At 34.1% G+C, this 19,313-nt stretch overlaps 1 protein-coding gene and 2 pseudogenes across 1 annotated transcript; all 3 read left to right on the forward strand.

Annotated features, from left to right (window-relative positions):
• Positions 1-679: 679 nt before the first annotated feature.
• On the forward strand, positions 680-2,011 carry LOC133682478 (uncharacterized; annotated as a pseudogene).
• Positions 2,012-2,163: 152 nt separating this feature from the next.
• Positions 2,164-7,686, forward strand: LOC133682476 (long chain acyl-CoA synthetase 8-like; annotated as a pseudogene).
• An 8,542-nt stretch (positions 7,687-16,228) lies between these two features.
• On the forward strand, positions 16,229-18,621 carry LOC133682477 (uncharacterized). Its single transcript, XM_062105822.1, has 3 exons — positions 16,229-16,674; positions 16,768-16,956; positions 18,372-18,621. The coding sequence occupies exons 1-3, from the start codon at positions 16,405-16,407 to the stop codon at positions 18,450-18,452; spliced, it is 540 nt and encodes a 179-aa protein (XP_061961806.1). The 5' UTR covers positions 16,229-16,404; the 3' UTR covers positions 18,453-18,621.
• The last annotated feature ends 692 nt before the right edge of the window (positions 18,622-19,313 follow it).

Here is a 19,313-nt window from a genome sequence, read left to right on the forward strand (position 1 = left end):
CAAAGAATGAAACTAAAAAAATAGTTTTTTAACGATTATTATCGATATTATTAAAAGACCAAATTGCTCATAAGATCATGATTAATCCACAATAATTGAAGGAGGGCAAATGCAGAAGTTTTTGTGGGATAAAATGATAAATTTACTATTTTAATCAACAATAATTAATTTTGGCAAATCTTCTAGACATGAATTAATGTTTCAGATTTACAACTTATGAAATTGCAGACTCAAGTTTAATTAAAAACCAATTTAATGTTAAATAATAAAATTTTAAAAAATTCTCAAATTAAAAAACTTACAAGAACAAAAAAAGAAGATATATATAATACATTTATTTTTTATTTTTCTTTCAAATTTTTTTTTATCATTAGAACATTAAAACAATTAAAAAATATAAAAAAATATTAATTTTAAACAAATTTATTTTTTAGAATTTTGTTAAATAGCATTTGGGCTTCGTGCTACCTTTTTTTAGCACAATTAGCTTAGACATTGTTTCATGTTACTAAAAAATTTTAAATTTTTTTTTATTAAAATTTAATATATTTTGAATTGTTTTAATGTGTTGATATTAAAAATAATTTTTTAAAAATAAAAAATATCATTAATATATATTTTAATATAAAATATTATTTAAAAAATGACCACACCTTTACTACCAAGTGATTCACGATGAGTTAATGGGTTGTGCTCCCAAAGCAGTGAAATAAGCATACAGCCCACCAAATCCTACAAAAATCAGACCTTTCTCCTTCTCTTACATCTGTCTTTCCCTGATCGTTTAAACCCTAAGAAAATCTCCAGCTCACTGCAATGGAGGTCTGTAAATGATGCAAGATCCTTCTCTCTCTCTCTCTCTCTGATTCATTTGGGGCCGAATCAATTGCGTTATTGGTCTTGAAAAGTCATGTATGGTGGTATTGGTTTAGGGTTTGGGAAAGCAGTTATGTCATGTGGGAGACAGTTGCATACAAAAGTGTCCCGTGATGGTGCCACGGAAACACTGAAGAGAAGAGTAACGGAATTGGAGAAAATAAGGAGGTCAAAGAAGAAGTCTAAAAAAAAGACGACATTTTTGTCCAGGTTCCAGAATCCTTGTCATTTCTTGACACTGCAACTATGCCCATGATTCTCACTGTTGTTGGAACTGCACTCTTTGCAAAGCTACTCATGATGGTATGTCGTGACATTCCGATTTTGATTGGTTTTGGATTTTGTTGATTACTGAATTAAATGGATTGATTTTGTTGTCTGGTAATTGAACTCAAGTACGATGATTCACACTCGCAAGAAATGATAGAGCGCAAAATTAAGAATGCCCCAGTTGGTCAAGGCACAGTTAGGATGCTTACTCGCGAGGAATGGGAGGAGTTTAGAGAAGTGAGGCCTCGGACTCCTTTTGAATCCAAGCTTGCGCGTCCTAACGCACGCATAAGAACTGAAGAAACGGTGCGCACGGTGAGGCATCCTGTTCTTTTCGATACTACTTCATTATGTAGTCTGGCTGATAAACGCATTTCCATCACGGGGATGACTGTAAAGATAGGGAGTGCATTTGTTCACATCTTTTACCCCTTAATAAGCGAATCTATAAGACGTGGTTATGGTATAATTGTGAGCTGTCGCCCATTGTTTAGCTAACGGGATGTTACATCTGCCTGATTTTTTTGTCCTTGATACTATGAACAGCAATGCAGCTTTTACAAGAGGATGTCAACAAGTTGGGTTTGGCAACATTTCTCCTTTACTAAGTTTGGATGAGTCCGACAACATCTCAGATTCAAGGTGTTTGGATTTGATAGTCATACCTGAATCAAGTTTAGTTAGGTTTTGCAACGTTCCTGATCTAAGGTGTTTGGATTTAACAAATATGCATAATTCAAGTTTAGTTATTATACTTTGATACGATAAACATGTTTCTTTAATAACGCGGATGCCATCCATTAGTGGAGAAAGGAAAAAAAAAGACAGAACCTTTTCATAAAAAATAAAAAATAAAATTCCTATTTCAATCCACACTAAAAATCTTTTAATTTACAGTGATTTCACTGTAGCTTTTGTAATAATAATAAATAATAATAATAATAGCGACGTCCCCACGAGACACGATATAGCACGGGGATTGTGCTTGGTAGGCGACTGCTTGCTTTCTTTTTCTTTCGGTTCCTATAATCTTCTAGAGGTAAAAGCTATTGAAACACAGCAGAGTAGTAGTGGTTTTTTCTTTCTTTTTATTGAGTTTATTGAGTAGTACGTTTGGGTTCAGCAGTGCTTTGATGTTAACAAGCTTTATATCCTTGCTGCCTTCTTTATATTCAATTCTATGATCCATGATCCCATCTTGCGTGCTAGCTTCTTCTTTTTTATCCGTTTTTCTTTTGCAGCTCCTTTCTTAAAGTTAAGTAAATTGCGATTCTTTTTCAAAATTATGTGACCTATGACTGTTAGTTAATTTACAGTGAAACAACAAATGTTTACTTTGGTTCCTGATCATTAAGGAACTTGGTTTTGAGGTTGCAGTGTATGGCTGCATGTTCTCTACCTTAATGCAAGTTTTATACACCAAGGAACATCCTTAGATCCACTGTGCTGTCTCTCCTTTATTTTAAACGGTATTATATTTTGTACAAATCCTTGTAGCTCTGTTGTTTGTTTCTCATTTTTGAAAGATGGGAGATGACGGTGCTTCTAATTCTTGTCATCCATCCCAGGTGATTCTTTAAACCATCATATAAGAAGCATTTGAAATGGCTGATTCTGAGGGAAGTTTTCCGAGCTCACCTGTTCTAGATAAATTGGACTCTAATGATTACTCGTCAGTTGGGAAAGGCTATGGAACATATGGCATTGTGGGTGCTGCTGCTGTTGCTATCCTCATACCTATATTACTTTCTACCATCTTCATGGGAAAGAAAAAGGTGAAACAGAGAGGAGTCCCGGTAGAGGTAGGCGCTGAGGCAGGTTATGCAGTTCGCAATGCCCGGCATGCTGAGCTAGTTGAAGTCCCTTGGAAAGGGGCAACAACCATGGCAGCTCTATTTGAGCAATCTTGTAGAAAGCATTTGCCAGAACGATTTCTTGGAACAAGGAGGCTAATTAGTAAGGAATTTGTTACTGCTAGTGATGGCAGGAAGTTTGAGAAGCTGCACCTTGGTGATTATGAATGGCAAACCTATGGACAGGTTTTTGATCGTGTTTGTTACTTTGCATCCGGGCTTATTATGTTAGGGCATAATGAGGATACTCGTGCTGCAATTCTTGCTGATACTCGGGCTGAGTGGTTGATTGCCTTCCAGGTGTCCTCGTGTTTGCAGTGCTTATATATTTCCCTTTCTTTTTATCCCTAATAAATGATGGGTGTACAGCCAATACTGAATGTGGTTTTTGTTGGAGTACAGGGATGCTTTCGGCAGAACATTACTGTTGTCACTATTTATGCTTCTCTAGGTGTGGATGCTTTGATCCATTCACTCAATGAGGTATGGGATTCTCTTCTCTTCGTGCACTTGATTTACCTGATTAGATTATCTATAATGTAACTAATTTGTGGCATTTAAATCATTTACTTTTTTCTCTATGAAAGTCCAGATTCTTATGGCTCTCACTTGAATTTTGAAAATGTGGACAGACTCAAGTATCTACCCTGATCTGTGATCCCAAGCAGTTGAAAACGCTAGCTGCAATAAGCTCAAAAATAACAACTATTAAGAATGTCATTTACTTTGAAGATGGAGAAACTACAAATGATTTGGGCTTATCTGCGAGCACAAGCTATTGGAAGGTTTCATCTTTTTCTCAAGTTGAGAAACTGGGGAAGAACAGTCCTGTTTCTCCAAGCTTACCTACAAAGAATGGAATTGCTGTTGTTATGTACACAAGTGGCAGTACAGGCCAGCCAAAGGTTTGTCCGGTGCTGTAGTTTCTCACATTTTGCATAACTGATTGGAACTCAATGCATGGTAAATCTTGCCAATAGACCTTACTGTAAGATGAATCAGAAGATCACTCTCTGGTTGCATATGTCCAAACAGAAAATAGGCTTGAGTCCAGTATTTTTTTTTTCAAGACACAGAAAATAATGAAACTCCAAGTGGAAGTTGTTCGTAAGAATGCAAAGGCTTAATTTTGTATATTGAGACAAGTAGGAATGTAGTAAAGAGCATTGCATTTTTATTTTCCTTTACTTTTTTCCTACTAGTACTGAATTCCAACTTCATTATTACTTCATCACTACAATTGCATGCTTTCTTTTGATCTGACCCTGCATCCTGGTTGCAACCTAGGGAGTCATGATTACTCATGGAAACATTGTAGCCACTGCTGCAGCTGTTATGATGGTGATTCCAAAACTGAGTAGCAATGATGTATATTTGGCTTATTTGCCCCTAGCCCATGTTTTTGAACTGGCAGCTGAGGTACTCGGTTGCATATACTTCTTTCCTGTGCTACTTGTAACATATAACATATAAATACTAAATTTGTGGCTGTCCAGTCTGTAATGTTGTCTGTAGGTTGTGCTATTGGCTACGGTTCGGCATTGACTTTGACAGACACTTCTAACAAAATTAAGAAAGGAACCAAGGGTGATGCATCTATATTAAATCCTACTCTCATGATAGCTGTTCCAGCCATACTAGATCGTATCCGGGATGGAGTTCTAAAAAAGGTGTGAACTGAATCAACATTAATATCTGCACTATATAGTTCTACAGTGCTGGTTATTAATGCATTTGTGCGAGTTGAGATTGTGCAAGTTGAGAATGCCCTCATCGTTAGGTAAATAATTTCTTTAATGCTGTTTTGATTTACATCAGGTTGAGGAGAAGGGAGGGTTAGCAAAGAAGCTTTTCAACATTGGATGTAAGCGCCGCATGGCAGCCATGGAAGGAAGCTGGTTTGGTACTTCGGCACTGGAGAGAATGCTGTGGGATGTCATTGCCTTCAAACAAATACGTGCTATACTTGGAGTTCGTATGCAATTCATCCTATGTGGCGGAGCCCCTTTATCTGGGGATTCACAACGGTTCACCAACATCTGCATGGGGTAATGACATTCTCATTTACAATTACCAAGATAATTAAAGGAAGAAACTTCTATATTCATTCTGATTTTTTCTTTTGTTACTCCTTTCATTCCTTTTTCCAGTGTCATCTTTAGGAGACAATATATTATAGTTGGCTGTGCTATTCATCAGAACCTAATCAATGTTCGGCAGAAACCATCTTGTATCCTGGACACCAGGAAGTAACTTTGTTGTGCTCTTGGATCTGCTATTGTATGGTCAGATAGCGGAGATAAAAAACCTAGATACTTATTTCCTGTAACTGGGAACATAAAACATGTACGTTGACATGTGGTGTTATTGAATTTTAAAATCCATGAAATACTAGTTTGGGATGACATGCATTCATGCATGTCTGCAAACCGTGTAAGAATAAGCTCTCTACCATGCTAGATCAGTCCTTCAGTGCTTAAAATGGTTTGCTTATGTAAAATGGTATTTATAACATACTATATTTCCACTTTCAGTGTTATCAATTTAGGTTGATATTAAGTGCACAATTCTTGTCTTTAGGGCTATAATTGGTCAAGCATATGGGTTGACAGAAACATTTGCTGGGGCTGCTTACACTGAGTGGGATGACCCATCCGTGGGCCGTGTTGGACCTCCTCTTCCATGTTGCTACGTTAAGGTATGGCATCTTTCTACAAAAGGATAAAATTATTTAGTTTCACGATCTGAACCAGACTTGGTTTTCAGAGAGAATTCTGAAAATCTATTTAGGTTGCTGCATTTTAACTTGCACTAGCCTATACTCCAAAAAGAATTTCCATTAACCAATCAACCAAAAGCTGTTATTCATGACATTAATTACTTTTTCAAGGTTATGGTCAAACTGAACCTCACATTTTGTGAAAAAAAACATAGTTGCAGAGGCAGGGATGCTCACTTTGTAAGATTTTTGAATATTAATTTGAAGAACTCCTTTGTTTTGGTATTGTAGCTTGTTTCTTGGGAAGAAGGTGGGTATACAGTGGCCGATAAGCCAATGCCCCGGGGTGAGGTTGTAGTTGGGGGATTCAGCGTGACTGCCGGTTACTTCAACTACCAAGAAAAGACTAATGAGGTCTACAAGGTATTCTTTAGTGTGCTTGCATGAGCGCACGCGTATGTTTTCTGTATGGGTGAGAATGTGCATTTTCCTTTTGCTTTTACTCTGCTGTGTGCTCAGACATGGAAAACTGGTTCTCTTGACCTGCTATAGGTTGATGAAAGGGGCATGCGTTGGTTCTATACTGGCGACATTGGGCAGTTTCACCCTGATGGATGCCTTGAAATTATTGATAGGAAGAAGGATATCGTCAAACTTCAACATGGAGAATATATCTCTCTTGGAAAGGTGTTCATAAATCTTAATCTGAAAATTTGTGATAGTATTTCTAAGGTACATACATATGCATTGATGTGCCAATAATGTTGATTTGTGCCCTGATTGCAGGTGGAGGCAGCATTAACGTCGAGTGACTATGTTGATAATATCATGGTACATGCAAATCCCTTCCACAGCTATTGTGTTGCCCTAATTGTTCCACCACGTCGCATACTTGAGAAGTGGGCCCAGGAAGCTGGGATCCAGCACCAAAACTTTTCTGAACTGTGTAACGAAGCCGATGCTGTCAGTGAGGTTGAACAATCACTTTCCAAGGTTGGTTAATTTTGTTTGCTTACTGGAGAGCTATTTGAAATCTTATGAATAGTTAAAACTTTCATGCACGGGAGCTCTTATTATTGCTGAATTCGTTCATTTTCCAAGCTGAAACATGAATGAATATTGACATACCTTCTGATTTGGTGATGATGATTTGAATTATCTTTGCTTGTCTACGGGAAAGCTATTTGAAATGCTTTTGATTAGTTAAAACTGCTTTACACAAACGTGTGAACTCTCTTATTGTTGTTGAACTCGGTCATATTTCCAAGATGAAACATGAATGAATATTTCCATAGCTTCTGATTTTGTGACTATGCTTTGAATTGCACGTGCATTTATGTCTCCCAGTCTTCTGGCGAGATGTGCTTGCCTCATCTATCAAGATGTACCTGATGTAAATTCTTGGGTGGAAATTCTTATACATTGTTTCATTATGTGATATTTTGAATCTGTTTGCATTTGTCTACATATTTGGAATGAAAGGTTTATGGTTTTTTGATGTCAGGCAAGCACATTTGCAGTTGTTAATATATTTACTGGAAGAAAAAGAATCCTTGCTGTAGATCTGATAGCATTCTATCTCTGCAGGTAGCAAAAGCTTTGAGGTTGGACAAGTTTGAACTCCAGCTAAGATCAAGTTGCTGCCAGATCCATGGACACCCGAGTCTGGCTTGGTTACTGCCTCCCTCAAGATAAAGAGGGAGCAGCTAAAGTCCAAATTTAAAGATGAGCTCCAGAAACTGGGTGAGTGAGATAGAAGCTCCCTTGTGCCATGGTCTTGAAACTTCAATAAATCCTCCACTGGTGTAGAACAAAATGCTCCTATTTGGATGTGTATTATGGTCCTGGAGACCGTGGTTAGTTTATCATTGGGAGGGAGGGAACTTGCCTTTGCTAGCTCTAAATCATGTCAGACAGCCTTTGTAATGACTCTACTTACAAGTTCAATGTGTAATGCTGCTTGCTTCAGGATTGTGAGTGCTTGTTGTTGGGAACATGCGCAGGATCCATGACAGAACTCTTGAAAGAGCATAAATCAAGAGAGAGAAAAATAAAAAGAGAGGGAGTGACATATTGGTTTTGATAAATAGTCTGCTCTGCACGATGAGGAGTACACAGCTGACGAGAGTAATACTCCTCAAAACCCAATTAAGTAGCTTTTTCACACACACTGCTTATATATGTTACGGTTCCAGAACCTGAAGCACAAAAGAAGCCGACCTAGGCCGCAGGGTTTTTGGTTTGCTTTAATCATTTAAACCTAAGCTATCAAGAGAGCTACTAATGCAAAGATTTAACCCCAATTTTTATTTTAAGATTTATACATTTTATTTTATTTTATCTTAAAAGGATATTCTTTCTTACAAAGAAACAAATGATTTTTATTCTTATAGATACAAAATATATATTTTTTAATTTTTATAAATACATCATGTAAATACAATTTATTTATATCAAATATAAATTACATTGAAACATTATAAAAATATAAAGTAATTATAAAAAACCCTAATATTTAAAAAGGTGAATTGAACCATTAAAAAAAAGCAAGAGAGTATTAATTTAAATTTAAATAAAAAATTAAAAAAAATTAAAAATACTTAAAAAGAGGGTATTAATTAACATTTTTTTAAAAAATAATCAAAATCTAAAATAAATATATAAAAAAGAGGTTATGCACTTTTGGGTCCGACAAGCTAATCCTACACACCTTATCAACCGTCCAAGAGCATAACCCCCCTGGGCAGGGAAACCCAAACCCACGTGCTTGAGCTATTTCTTTATTTTTTTTTGATGTAGATGACAAAGCATTGTTTGCTTCCACTATAACAACCAACAAAATGTTTTTCAATCACCATTAGTTTGGGATTCTAAAAGCTCATTTTCAACTTATTTTTCACCTAAAAACATCTAAAAATATCATAAAAGCCTTTCAAAAATCCATTTGCAATCATAAAACAAAATATAATCTCTCTAAAAAATAAAAAAAATCAAATAAAAAAAATCTTTGGCGACACCTATCTACTTTTTCCAGAATTATAAGAAGGAAAAACTACCTCCATTTTTCTCTCATAAAAAGATCATTCTTTTTAGTGGCTGGAATGTCGACAACCGATAACTTTCTCTTTCCCTAATATTTTTGACTACCTTTTCTTTCATCTCTCAACTTTCAGGGACTAAAATGTAAAAAAGAAAGTTTTGGATCACAAAGTGAAATGTTAAAATTTCATGGACTAAACAATAGATAAACTAGAAAGAGTAGGGAGAAAATTAAAATTTTCTAAGCCAATATCAAAATGCGGGCTGTTTTGTTTGTGTTTTTAGTCCTTATTCTTCCAATTTCTCTTTTTAACTACCGATAAATTTTTATTTTGCAATTGATTTTCAATTCATAATCAAAACATCCCAAAACACTGTGTATTTAAGAAAATAAAAATTAAAAGACATCCCAACCTATAAAATCATGATCATATATCTTAGAATGATGAAATTACAAATAAAAAAGTTTAAAGATTAAAACAGAAAAATATGTGAACACCCTAGTTCTTTTAATATATTTGTCCTAATTATTCTTTTTGACATCGTGAGAGGGAAAAGCCACCTCCATCAAACTTCCATAAACAATTCCAACACATTGACCCCGAGATCACCTTTTTTGTTAGCTAGAATATCAATAACTTATAATATTCTTTTTTTAATATTTTATGATGACTTTTTCTTTCTTTTCTCATCTTCCAAGTACTTAAATGTAAGAAAAATAAAGTTTTAGATCAAAATATAAAATGTTGAAATTTCAAAGCCCAAATAATAGATAAACTAAAATGTATAGGAGCAAATTAAGATTTTTTATACCAATATCAAAACGAGGTCCATTTTGTTTTGTTTGTTACTTTTGGTCTTTATTTTTTTAATTTCTCTTTTTAACTACCAATGAATTTTTATTTTTATAGAATTGGTCTTTAATTCATTACCAAAATATCCTTAAATATTTTATGTATAAGAGAAAATATAAATCAAAAGACACCTCAACCTATAAAATCATGATCATATAACTTAGGAGGATGAAATTGCAATTTAAAAAGTCCAGGGTCTAAGATTAGCCAATGTGCACCCTAGTTTTTTAGTATGTTTGTCGATTAAAGTTAATGTTAGTTGTTAATTTTAATTGCTAACATAAAAAAAATTCTCTTCCATATATGTCATGGCTATCTATGCTTTAATTTGTCAATATGAATTCAACATAGAAGAGGAATTGACTATTGCATTTGTAATAACATAACCTAACATGTGATCTTTAACTAGTATTTCTTTTAACACAACAAGAGCAGTTTTTGCTAACTTCCAATACTCCGCTTGCAATAGAGTATTTAAAACCTAACATGTGGGCAAGTTCTATCAAGTGCTTATAAGAATATTCATCCTCATTCTTTGTTGGTTCTAGTAGAAGCATGTGTTTCTCTCTATGATATTCAATTAATAAGGGATGTTAACTGGTGTAATGTTATACCGGAATCAAACTCCTTGTATTTGGTGAACTAACTAAACAACTCCTCTAAAGATGGTTCATACTCATCCTTGGTGGTTGATGTAGCTGACATAGTTCACTTGACTTCTTGTTTCAATGATTTTAGTGGGAAACATTTTAAGAGAGATGACAATGTTGTGGCCTACAAATTAGCAGATCTAGCTAGAAAACTAGATAGGTTCTATGTGTTACTCTGCAGGCCACCTTTCAATGCCTTGACGAAGTAAGATTTCATAGTGTATTTTGTAAGGGTAAAGGAAAATACAAAGCAAAATAGCATAAGTAGGATCGTTTGGTGCTAATGACACCTAATAAAGCAAAGTCATAAAGTCCCATACAAAAGTTTTAAACAAAAATGTATGCAAATGAAGATAGGATTTCCAAATTTTCTATGCAAAAGTGAGGATAAAACTGTCATTGACTCATCTATTGAATGAACACATCTACTGGATTTAAACCATTCATTCTACAATAAAAAAAACAATACAAGTTTTGTGTGTGAATGTGAGAAAGTTTAAAAGGCAACTCCTTGAACTAGGAGTTGAAGTTAATAATCTTCTCAAGCTAGAAAAATCATTTAACGAATATGAGTGAAGTACATGCACTATGTAGACAAAAAGAAAAAAAGATAACTTTTTTTTCAAAGCACAAATATAAATGATGGTGATGGGTTGTAAACAAAATTCTTGTAACCTTGCACAACAAACAACTTAATTTCTTTAAGCATAAATGAAAGACTAAAACTTATTAGATCAGCAATGCAATGACATTTAAGAGATTCTTATAACACATGTTTAGTAAAAAGAAAGGACAATAATATAGGCATATAGTGTTTGATGGAACACCAAAGTAGAGATGCGCCTTGCATGGTACATCGTAGGGGTGTTCAAAATAACTGATTAATTGAGAAAACTAATAAAATCAAAGAAAAATTAACTGAAAAAACCGAACCGAAATGAAAAACTGATTAAACTGATTTTCAAAACCATAAATTTTAACAGGTCCGGTTCGATTTCGGTTTTGAACCAGAAACCGACCCAAACCGAACCGGACCCACTAAACAATTAACAAAAAATTATGGTATAAATAGTTAACTTGCAACCTAACCGGCTAACCCTAACAATTAACATCACTTTCCTGCCTCTCATAAAAAGCCGCCTCCTTCCCCTTTCAATTAATTCCCAATCTTCCTTTCCCAGTTTCTTGACATAGATAAGTAATTGTATACATACGAAATGTAGTGGGGCAGCCATAAAAGAGATTAAATGCCCTTTGCGTATCAATCTCCTTTTGCTTGTACTGTTTGCCGTTTGCAAGATTGATGATGGACATTTAAAGGCTCGAAGTCATCTTTATCTCAAGTATCTGGAAACTTGGCATATATTTGATCAATTCCACTGAAAGATTGAAATAGTTTCTGTTTTCTAGCCATATGGGACAATGATTTTCCACATGGAGGATCCAATACCACCGATGGCTTGTCCAATGGACTCCTGAACGACGACAGCGCTGGCCTCAAAGGAAGCGGGGAGATCATGGTCGGCGCGTAAAGCCACATCGCGGATAATGGCGGATTCATTTTTCAAGCCGGATTCAAATTCTTCCAGGTCTTTCTTGTAGATTTCGATGACGGATTCAAATTTGGTTGATAAGGTTTGGATGAGAGAGCCAAAGGACCAGGTGGAGTTTTGGGTTGGCGGGTTAGGGTTCGAGTTTTCAGAGCTGGGAGGAGGGGATTTGGGGGAGTCTAGATGATGGGATTAGGTTTCCCAGTTTTTTGCCAAAAAACCGGATTTAACCGAACCGAACTGGTTGGTTTGAACCGGTTTTCGGTCTGGTTCAGTTAATATTTCACAAAATTAATGCAATTCAGCTTGGTTGGTTTTTTTAGTCTAAACCGAATCAAACCGAACTGTAAACACCCCTAGTACATAGTATAGATACATATATGGCTTAAAAGGAGTACACTCATTCTGAAAAAAAAAAAGGAATTTAATGTCATCTCTGTTACAATTAAAATTTGAAACCAATATTACTAATAAACTACGTATTGGTATATCTCATTATTACTCATCGAAATATTGCATATAATATTTATGTTGTTAGTCAGTTTGTTGCTTCTCCTACTACTATTCATTGGACAGTTGTTCTTTGTATTTTATGATATTTTCAGGGTACAGTCTTTCAGAGTCTTTTACTTCCATCCACCTCTTTCTTGGAGCTGCGTGCATGCTCTGATGCTGATCATGACAATGATCCCACAGATCACAAGTCTGTTACTGGTTTTTGTATATTTTTAGGTGATTCTCTTATTTCTTAGAAAAGCAAGAAACAATCTATTATTTCTCAATTTTTAACCAAAGCAGAATATCGTGCTATGACATCTACTACCAAAAAGATTGTTTAGTTACGTTGGTTACTTGCGGATATGAAAGTCTCATTTTCTCATACTACTCCTATGTATTGTGACAACTAGAGTTTCATTCATATTGCTCATAACTCGATTTTTCATGAACGAACTAAGCATATTGAGATCGAATGTCATCTTACTCGACATCATCTTAAGCATGACACCATTAATTTGTCTTTTGTTTCTTTTTCTTTGCAGATTTCTTTACCAAGTCGCATTTCATTTCTTGTTTTCATTTTCTAGTTGGCAAACTCTCGTGCTTGTAACTGCCGCATCGTGAGTTTGATGAGAGATGTTAAGAAATATATTTATTTTATTTTATTTATTAAGAGTAGAATAGTATTTTTAGTTTGATCTATATATAATATTTTTGTATTTAGGTTAAATGATAAATTTTAGAATAAAGTGATCTATGAAACCCTAACCTCCTCTTTTCTTATGTTCGTATTTGTTCGTATTTTTTCTTTATTTGATTTGAATTGTTTAACAATCTATAGCAAAATTAGTTCATGATTTCTAGCAGTCCAAATCCATGACTAATATACAAGGCTCTTTTCAACAAAGCGACCCTGTTAGAAAAAAAAAATGACAAATAACGATCAACTATATAAAAAAAGTGAATAAATGAGCGAAGTATCTTGAAAAGACATCCAAGAAAGTTGATATGATGAATCAACTCAGTTTCAAAGAAACAACTTATACACTTGTAGATAGCTACGATAACATGTAATAAACAAAACTAAAGCATGCATGTACATAATCTTAGTACATGTTTGTAAACCAATACAATCAATGATAATATAAAAAATTTCATACCATAGGATATGCAATATGTTTCTTTATTGGTTTAATTTTCTTACATCTGTGATTGAATGGAACTTCGAAGGTTGTTGCAGTCCTCAAAAGCAAGACAAAGCTAAGAAACTAAAAAGGATGAATGAAGATATGACAAACCTCAACATCTACACACCATGGGGAAATCTTATAATAATATCTCAAAATTCATCTATTGTTATTACATGTTATTTTGAACACCCAATATAGTCACTTTTCTAATCCTTAAAAGTCTTTCTTTAGCCATTGACAAAGTAAAAGCAATGTTTTATGTTTTTTAGTTAAATATTGGTAGAGTTCTTACGGGCAGCCTCAACAATAATCCAAAAATAATTTTAAAAAAACAAGCTTTTATGATTGGAAACCTCTAAATGCACAACCAACTATGAAATCAAAATTAAATATACATGTCTTTTGCTTGTAATTAGTGAGCCGACATAATCAAAGAGACAAATATCTTTAAGGTTAAGAACAAAAAAGTTCCGAAGGACACCACAAGGAAGTTATATAACAACATGTATTTTTTTTAATCTTATCATAGTTATAATAACCATAATGGCTGATATGATATTAGTTCAGCACATTCTTATTTAAATCCCTAATATAATCATTTTCATATTCCTTTATACTCTTTCTTTAACCATTGACAAATCATAATCAAGTCTTCATATTTTCTATTCAAATATTAGAAAGGTTCTCATGGGCAGCATCAATAACCACCAAAAAATAATCTCAAAGAAACAAAGTCTTTTTAACACCAAACTTGTGCCAATAAAGATATAACCAACAAAATAAATGAAATAAAGAAAAAGATGTTTTTACCTAAAAGTTTTTTACTTGACATAATCAAAGATCAAATTTCTTCAAAACCAATAATAAAATATCAATTATAATTGATAATGAATCCCAAAACAGATAGCAATAAACCAAAAAAAAAAAAACTTCAAAAAATAGAAGCTAAGTTACATAATAACAATTCATTATAAAAGATAATAAGAAAGGAAAAGGTAGCAGACAAAATAATAGATGCTCGCAATTTCAAGCATCAATATTAAGATAAATGTTTGTTTAAGACCATGATAATCATGTACAAAATACAAAAAAATCACTCATGAAGTCTATTTTCCAACCAATCAACATCGAAGGATGGAACCGAAAATAATAAAATGATTTTTAACGATTATTATCGATATTATTAAAAGATCAAATTGCCATTAAAATCACGGTTAACCCCATAAAATCAAGTTTTAAGAGTGAAATTTAAGGAAAAAAAACCCTAGACACAAGTTAAGTATTGTTTTGTTTTTTAAGTGTATTCAAGTAATTTAACTTTGCAAAAAAGATGTAAAAAGATAATAGTAACCTTGATTAAGGCCCCATTTGTTTGCTGAAAAGTAGTTTTCTTTAGGAAAGTGAATTCCGGGAAAGTGAATTATTTTTCGATGTTTGGTAGTGGTAATTTAACTTTGCAAAAAAGATGTAAAAAGATAGTAGTAACCTTGATTAAGGTCCCGTTTGTTTGCTGAAAAGTAGTTTCCTTTTGAAAAATGAATTCCGGGAAAGTGAATTATTTTCCGATGTTTGGTAGTGTAATGGAAAATAAGTTGGAAACTATTTTCCAGTGTTTGGTTATGTTATGGAAAATGAGCTGGAAATAACTTATTAATGTTTTATTTTTTTCAAGTTTATTAAACTAATGAGGAACAAATCTTACAAATTTAAAAAGTTGAATGAGAATGAAATTGAAAAAAAATATAATTTCATAAATTATCTCAAATAAAATAAATAATAATCAAAATAATAGAGATCAAATCTAAAAAATAAAAAGAATTGAAAGATGAAAAAATTAAAATAATAATAATTAACATTTCATAAATTATTTCAAATAAAATAAGTAACAATCAAAAGAATGAGGACAAAATTTAATAGATAAAAATTTTCAATTAAAAAATGATAAGAAAAAAGTAAATAGCAATTATAAAAATAAGGATCAAAATTAATATAAAAATTAAATTCTAAGGGATAAAATTAAAAAAAAAATATTCAAAAAAATAATAAATATATATATATATATATATATATATATATATATATAACAATCAAAAGTTTGAGGATCGAATTTGATATAATCAATAAATAATATGACATTTCTAAATTTTTCACAACTTTTAAAAAGCGTTTTCCGCCTAAAATAAAAGGAAAACACTTTCCTGAAAATCAAGTCAAATTTTTCTTTGACTAGAAAGTGTTTTCCATTGACCGGAAAGTGTTTTCCGTTGACCATTTTTTCTAATGACAAACAAACACAAGAAAATTTGAAAAGTGGTTTTCTGAAAACTAGTTTCCAAGAAACAAACATAGCCTAATTTAAAAATAACAAATCTTTTAAACCTGGGTTAATATTTCAGATTTACAACCTGTGAAATTATAGATCAATGTTCAATTAAAACTAATTTAATATTAAATAATGAAATTAAAAAAATTTTTCAAATTAAAAGACTTACCAAAATAAAAAGAAAATGATATATATATATATATAATTTATTTTTAACATCAACATGTTAAAATAATTTAAAAATATAAAAAATATTAATATTAAATAAATTTATTTTTAAAATTTTCCAGCGTTAGCCACCTAATATCAAGAGAATTTTTTTTTGTAGCTCAACTGGCTTAGTCATGATTGAGTTAATGGGTTGGGCTCACAAGGCAGTGAAATAAGTTTACAGCCCACCAAATACTACAAAATTCAGACCTTTCTCCTCTTACATCTGTCTTTCCCTGATCGTTTAAACCCTAAGAAAATCTCCAGCTCACTGCAATGGAGGTCTGTAAGTGATGCAAGATCCTTCTCTCTCTCTCTCTCTCTCCGATTCAATTGGGGCCAAATCAATTTTGTGATTGGTCTTGAAAAGTCATGTATGGTGGTATTGGTTTAGGGTTTGGGAAAGCAGTTATGTCATGTGGGAGACACTTGCATACAACAGTGTACCGTGATGGTGCCACGGAAACACTGAAGAGAAGAGTAACGGAATTGGAGAAAATAAGGAGGTCAAAGAAGAAGTCTAAAAAAAAAGACGACATTTTTGTCCAGGTTCCAGAATCCTTGTCATTTCTTGACACTGCAACTATGCCCATGATTCTCACTGTTGTTGGAACTGCACTCTTTGCAAAGCTACTCATGATGGTATGTCGTGACATTCCGATTTTAATTGGTTTTGGATTTTGTTGATTTCTGAATTAAATGGATTTATTTTGTTGTCTGGTAATTGAACTCAAGTATGATGATTCACACTCGCAAGAAATGATAGAGCGCAAAATTAAGAATGCCCCAGTTGGTCAAGGCACAGTTAGGATGCTTACTCGCGAGGAATGGGAGGAGTTCAGAGAAGTGAGGCCTAGGACTCCTTTTGAATCCAAGCTTGCTCGTCCTAATGCACGCATAAGAACTGAAGAACCGGTGCGCACGGTGAGGCATCCTGTTCTTTTCGTTACTACTTCATTATGTAGTCTGGCTGATAAACGCATTTCCATCACAGGGATGACTGTAAAGATAGGGAGTGCATTTGTTCACATCTTTTACCCCTTAATAAGCGTATCTATAAGACGTGGTTATGGTATAATTGTGAGCTGTCGCCCATTGTTTAGCTAACGGATGTTACATCTGCCTGATTTTTTTGTCCTTGATACTATGAACAGCAATGCAGCTTTTATAAGAGGATGTCCAATATGTAGTGGTAGGACTGTAGGAAGATGCATACTTATGCTACAAAGCTTATTTTCATGCATCTTACTGTAATTAACTTGCTTTCTGTCAATTGTTTTTACCTTTTAGTTTGTTAAATTATGATTTCCATAGAGTATGTCATCACCAATCATATGTGGTATCCGAAATATTGGGGACATATGTTGCTTAGGGGTTGCCGAGATAATATATGAGGGATACTGCACGTGCTAGGTTGTGAATGTGATGATGCCAACTGTAGTTATGGACACATGAAATTTTTGAAGGAGACTACCACAGTTTGGTTTGTTTGGATATCTAGCTGCACATCTTTGTACATTTTCGCTTAATTATTGCATCCTTTTTCTCCTGATGTTAGGAAACAGTCAATCGATTGATAATGAATATTATCGTGGCAATGCTTTCTCAGTGAAACTCATGTTGACGTTGCATAACAGTATGCTATTTCAAAATTTGATTCTTTTCGTTTGTCAAGTCACTCTTAATATGAGGTGGTGGACATGATGCTCAACAGACACGATGTAGCTCCTGGCTTGCTTAACATCTAGTGATGTTATTTTCAGATGATTTTAACAAATGTGTGGTCTGGTTCTCTAAAAGAAAAAAAGGAAAGAAAAAGAAATGCCTGGCCTCATACACAAAGCATTAGGAATTATTAGTTGCATATGCCTTGATTTTAAACAGCAGCAAGCCAGCAGTCTGGTGCTAATTATTTTGCTCACAGTTGCCATTAACATTAAACAGTAAAGAACATCATTTATGTAGCCATTGCTTCGTACCCTAGAAGTGAATGTCCTACCGTGATAGTTGATTGTTTTGACTGCTATCTATAACATGGTTGGTTTTGAAGTTTCTCTGTTTCAGAGTCTCAGCCATTCACCTGTGTTGTCACCTTTGATGATCCTCTCTTTGTTCTTGCATACCAAGCTGAAAATTATGGTTTCTGCATTCATGATACAACCGGTCAAGTAAATTGTTGTAATCTTGGAAATCTGATAATTGGGAAATGCTTTCCACTTTCCTCAAACAGCTTTCTAATCTATTTTGCAAAATAGCAAACAAAACGTGTTTCCCTTCTAAAGTACTTCCATGCGGATGCTAATTGTTGTGTTCAATGATTTTTCTCTTGTTATCTGCAGGACGATTTGAAGGACTGGACAATAGATGTGCTCACAGATGCCCTCACTCGTGTGGAAGAAAGTGTTAAACGCAATTCATAGTGTCTCACAGCCAACAATTACATGAAACATCCTCCTCCCTATGTCTCGTCTCAAATTGGGTTTAACCATACTGTGACGATTATGATGCCCATTGTATCTGATTGTACTAACATGCCTTTGCTCGAGGGCAAAGCACTGCAAATAAAATCGTATGCTATCCTTCCATTAACTGCCGAAAGCATAAATACCTCTGGACGTGGTTATGAATCTTGTGATGGCATGTCCAGCTGAAAGTCAAATTTCTGGATCATCCTGAAGATTTACCCCTTTCTTTTGGTAGCAAAACAGGAATACCAGTTTCAGGCTATTATGGATTGTGTGATGAAAACTGAGCAACTCCTGTGCTCGGTCGTGATCCTGAGCTAATGGTTTGCGTAATTCTGCCTCAGGTGGCCAGTGTGAACATTGCCAAAATACCGAGTGCTAGCTAGTCATCTAGATGGAGCATTACATTAATTTGACAGGGCATAGCAGCCTGTGGTTTTATACCTTCTAGAAAACTCAGCTCTAAATGGCTGCCTCTAGGCTTATCATGACAGGGCATCTTCTTCTCTCTTCTGTTTTAGCCATCACCCATCAACTAGTAGAACCTTCCAAACCCCAAGTGTTTTTCTCATTACTTAATTTGATCGGAGACAGTCTCCGGAATCTCCAGTTGAGGTGTGCGCCTCCCTCCTCTTCTTCTTTCTTTGTTACCGCCACTAATGATAAAATAAAATAATACAAATAATAATAATAATAATAGCGACGTCACCCACGAGACACGTGTCTACATGGCACGGGGATTGTGCTTGGTTAGCACGCCACTCTCCCTTCTGGAATGCCATGTGGAATTTTAAATTATAATACAATTCCCAATGT

Source organism: Populus nigra, chromosome 2 (assembly GCF_951802175.1).
Source record: "Populus nigra chromosome 2, ddPopNigr1.1, whole genome shotgun sequence".
Taxonomy (NCBI): Eukaryota; Viridiplantae; Streptophyta; class Magnoliopsida; order Malpighiales; family Salicaceae; genus Populus; species Populus nigra.

Excerpts from the sequence above, each read along its gene's own strand:
- LOC133682477 (XM_062105822.1), top strand. The coding sequence starts at position 16,405 with ATGTATGGTGGTATTGGTTTAGGGTTTGGGAAAGCAGTTATGTCATGT. Across the intron at positions 16,675-16,767 it reads TTGCAAAGCTACTCATGATG|TATGATGATTCACACTCGCA; the intron begins GTATGTCGTGAC and ends ATTGAACTCAAG. Across the intron at positions 16,957-18,371 it reads CTGAAGAACCGGTGCGCACG|GACGATTTGAAGGACTGGAC; the intron begins GTGAGGCATCCT and ends TGTTATCTGCAG.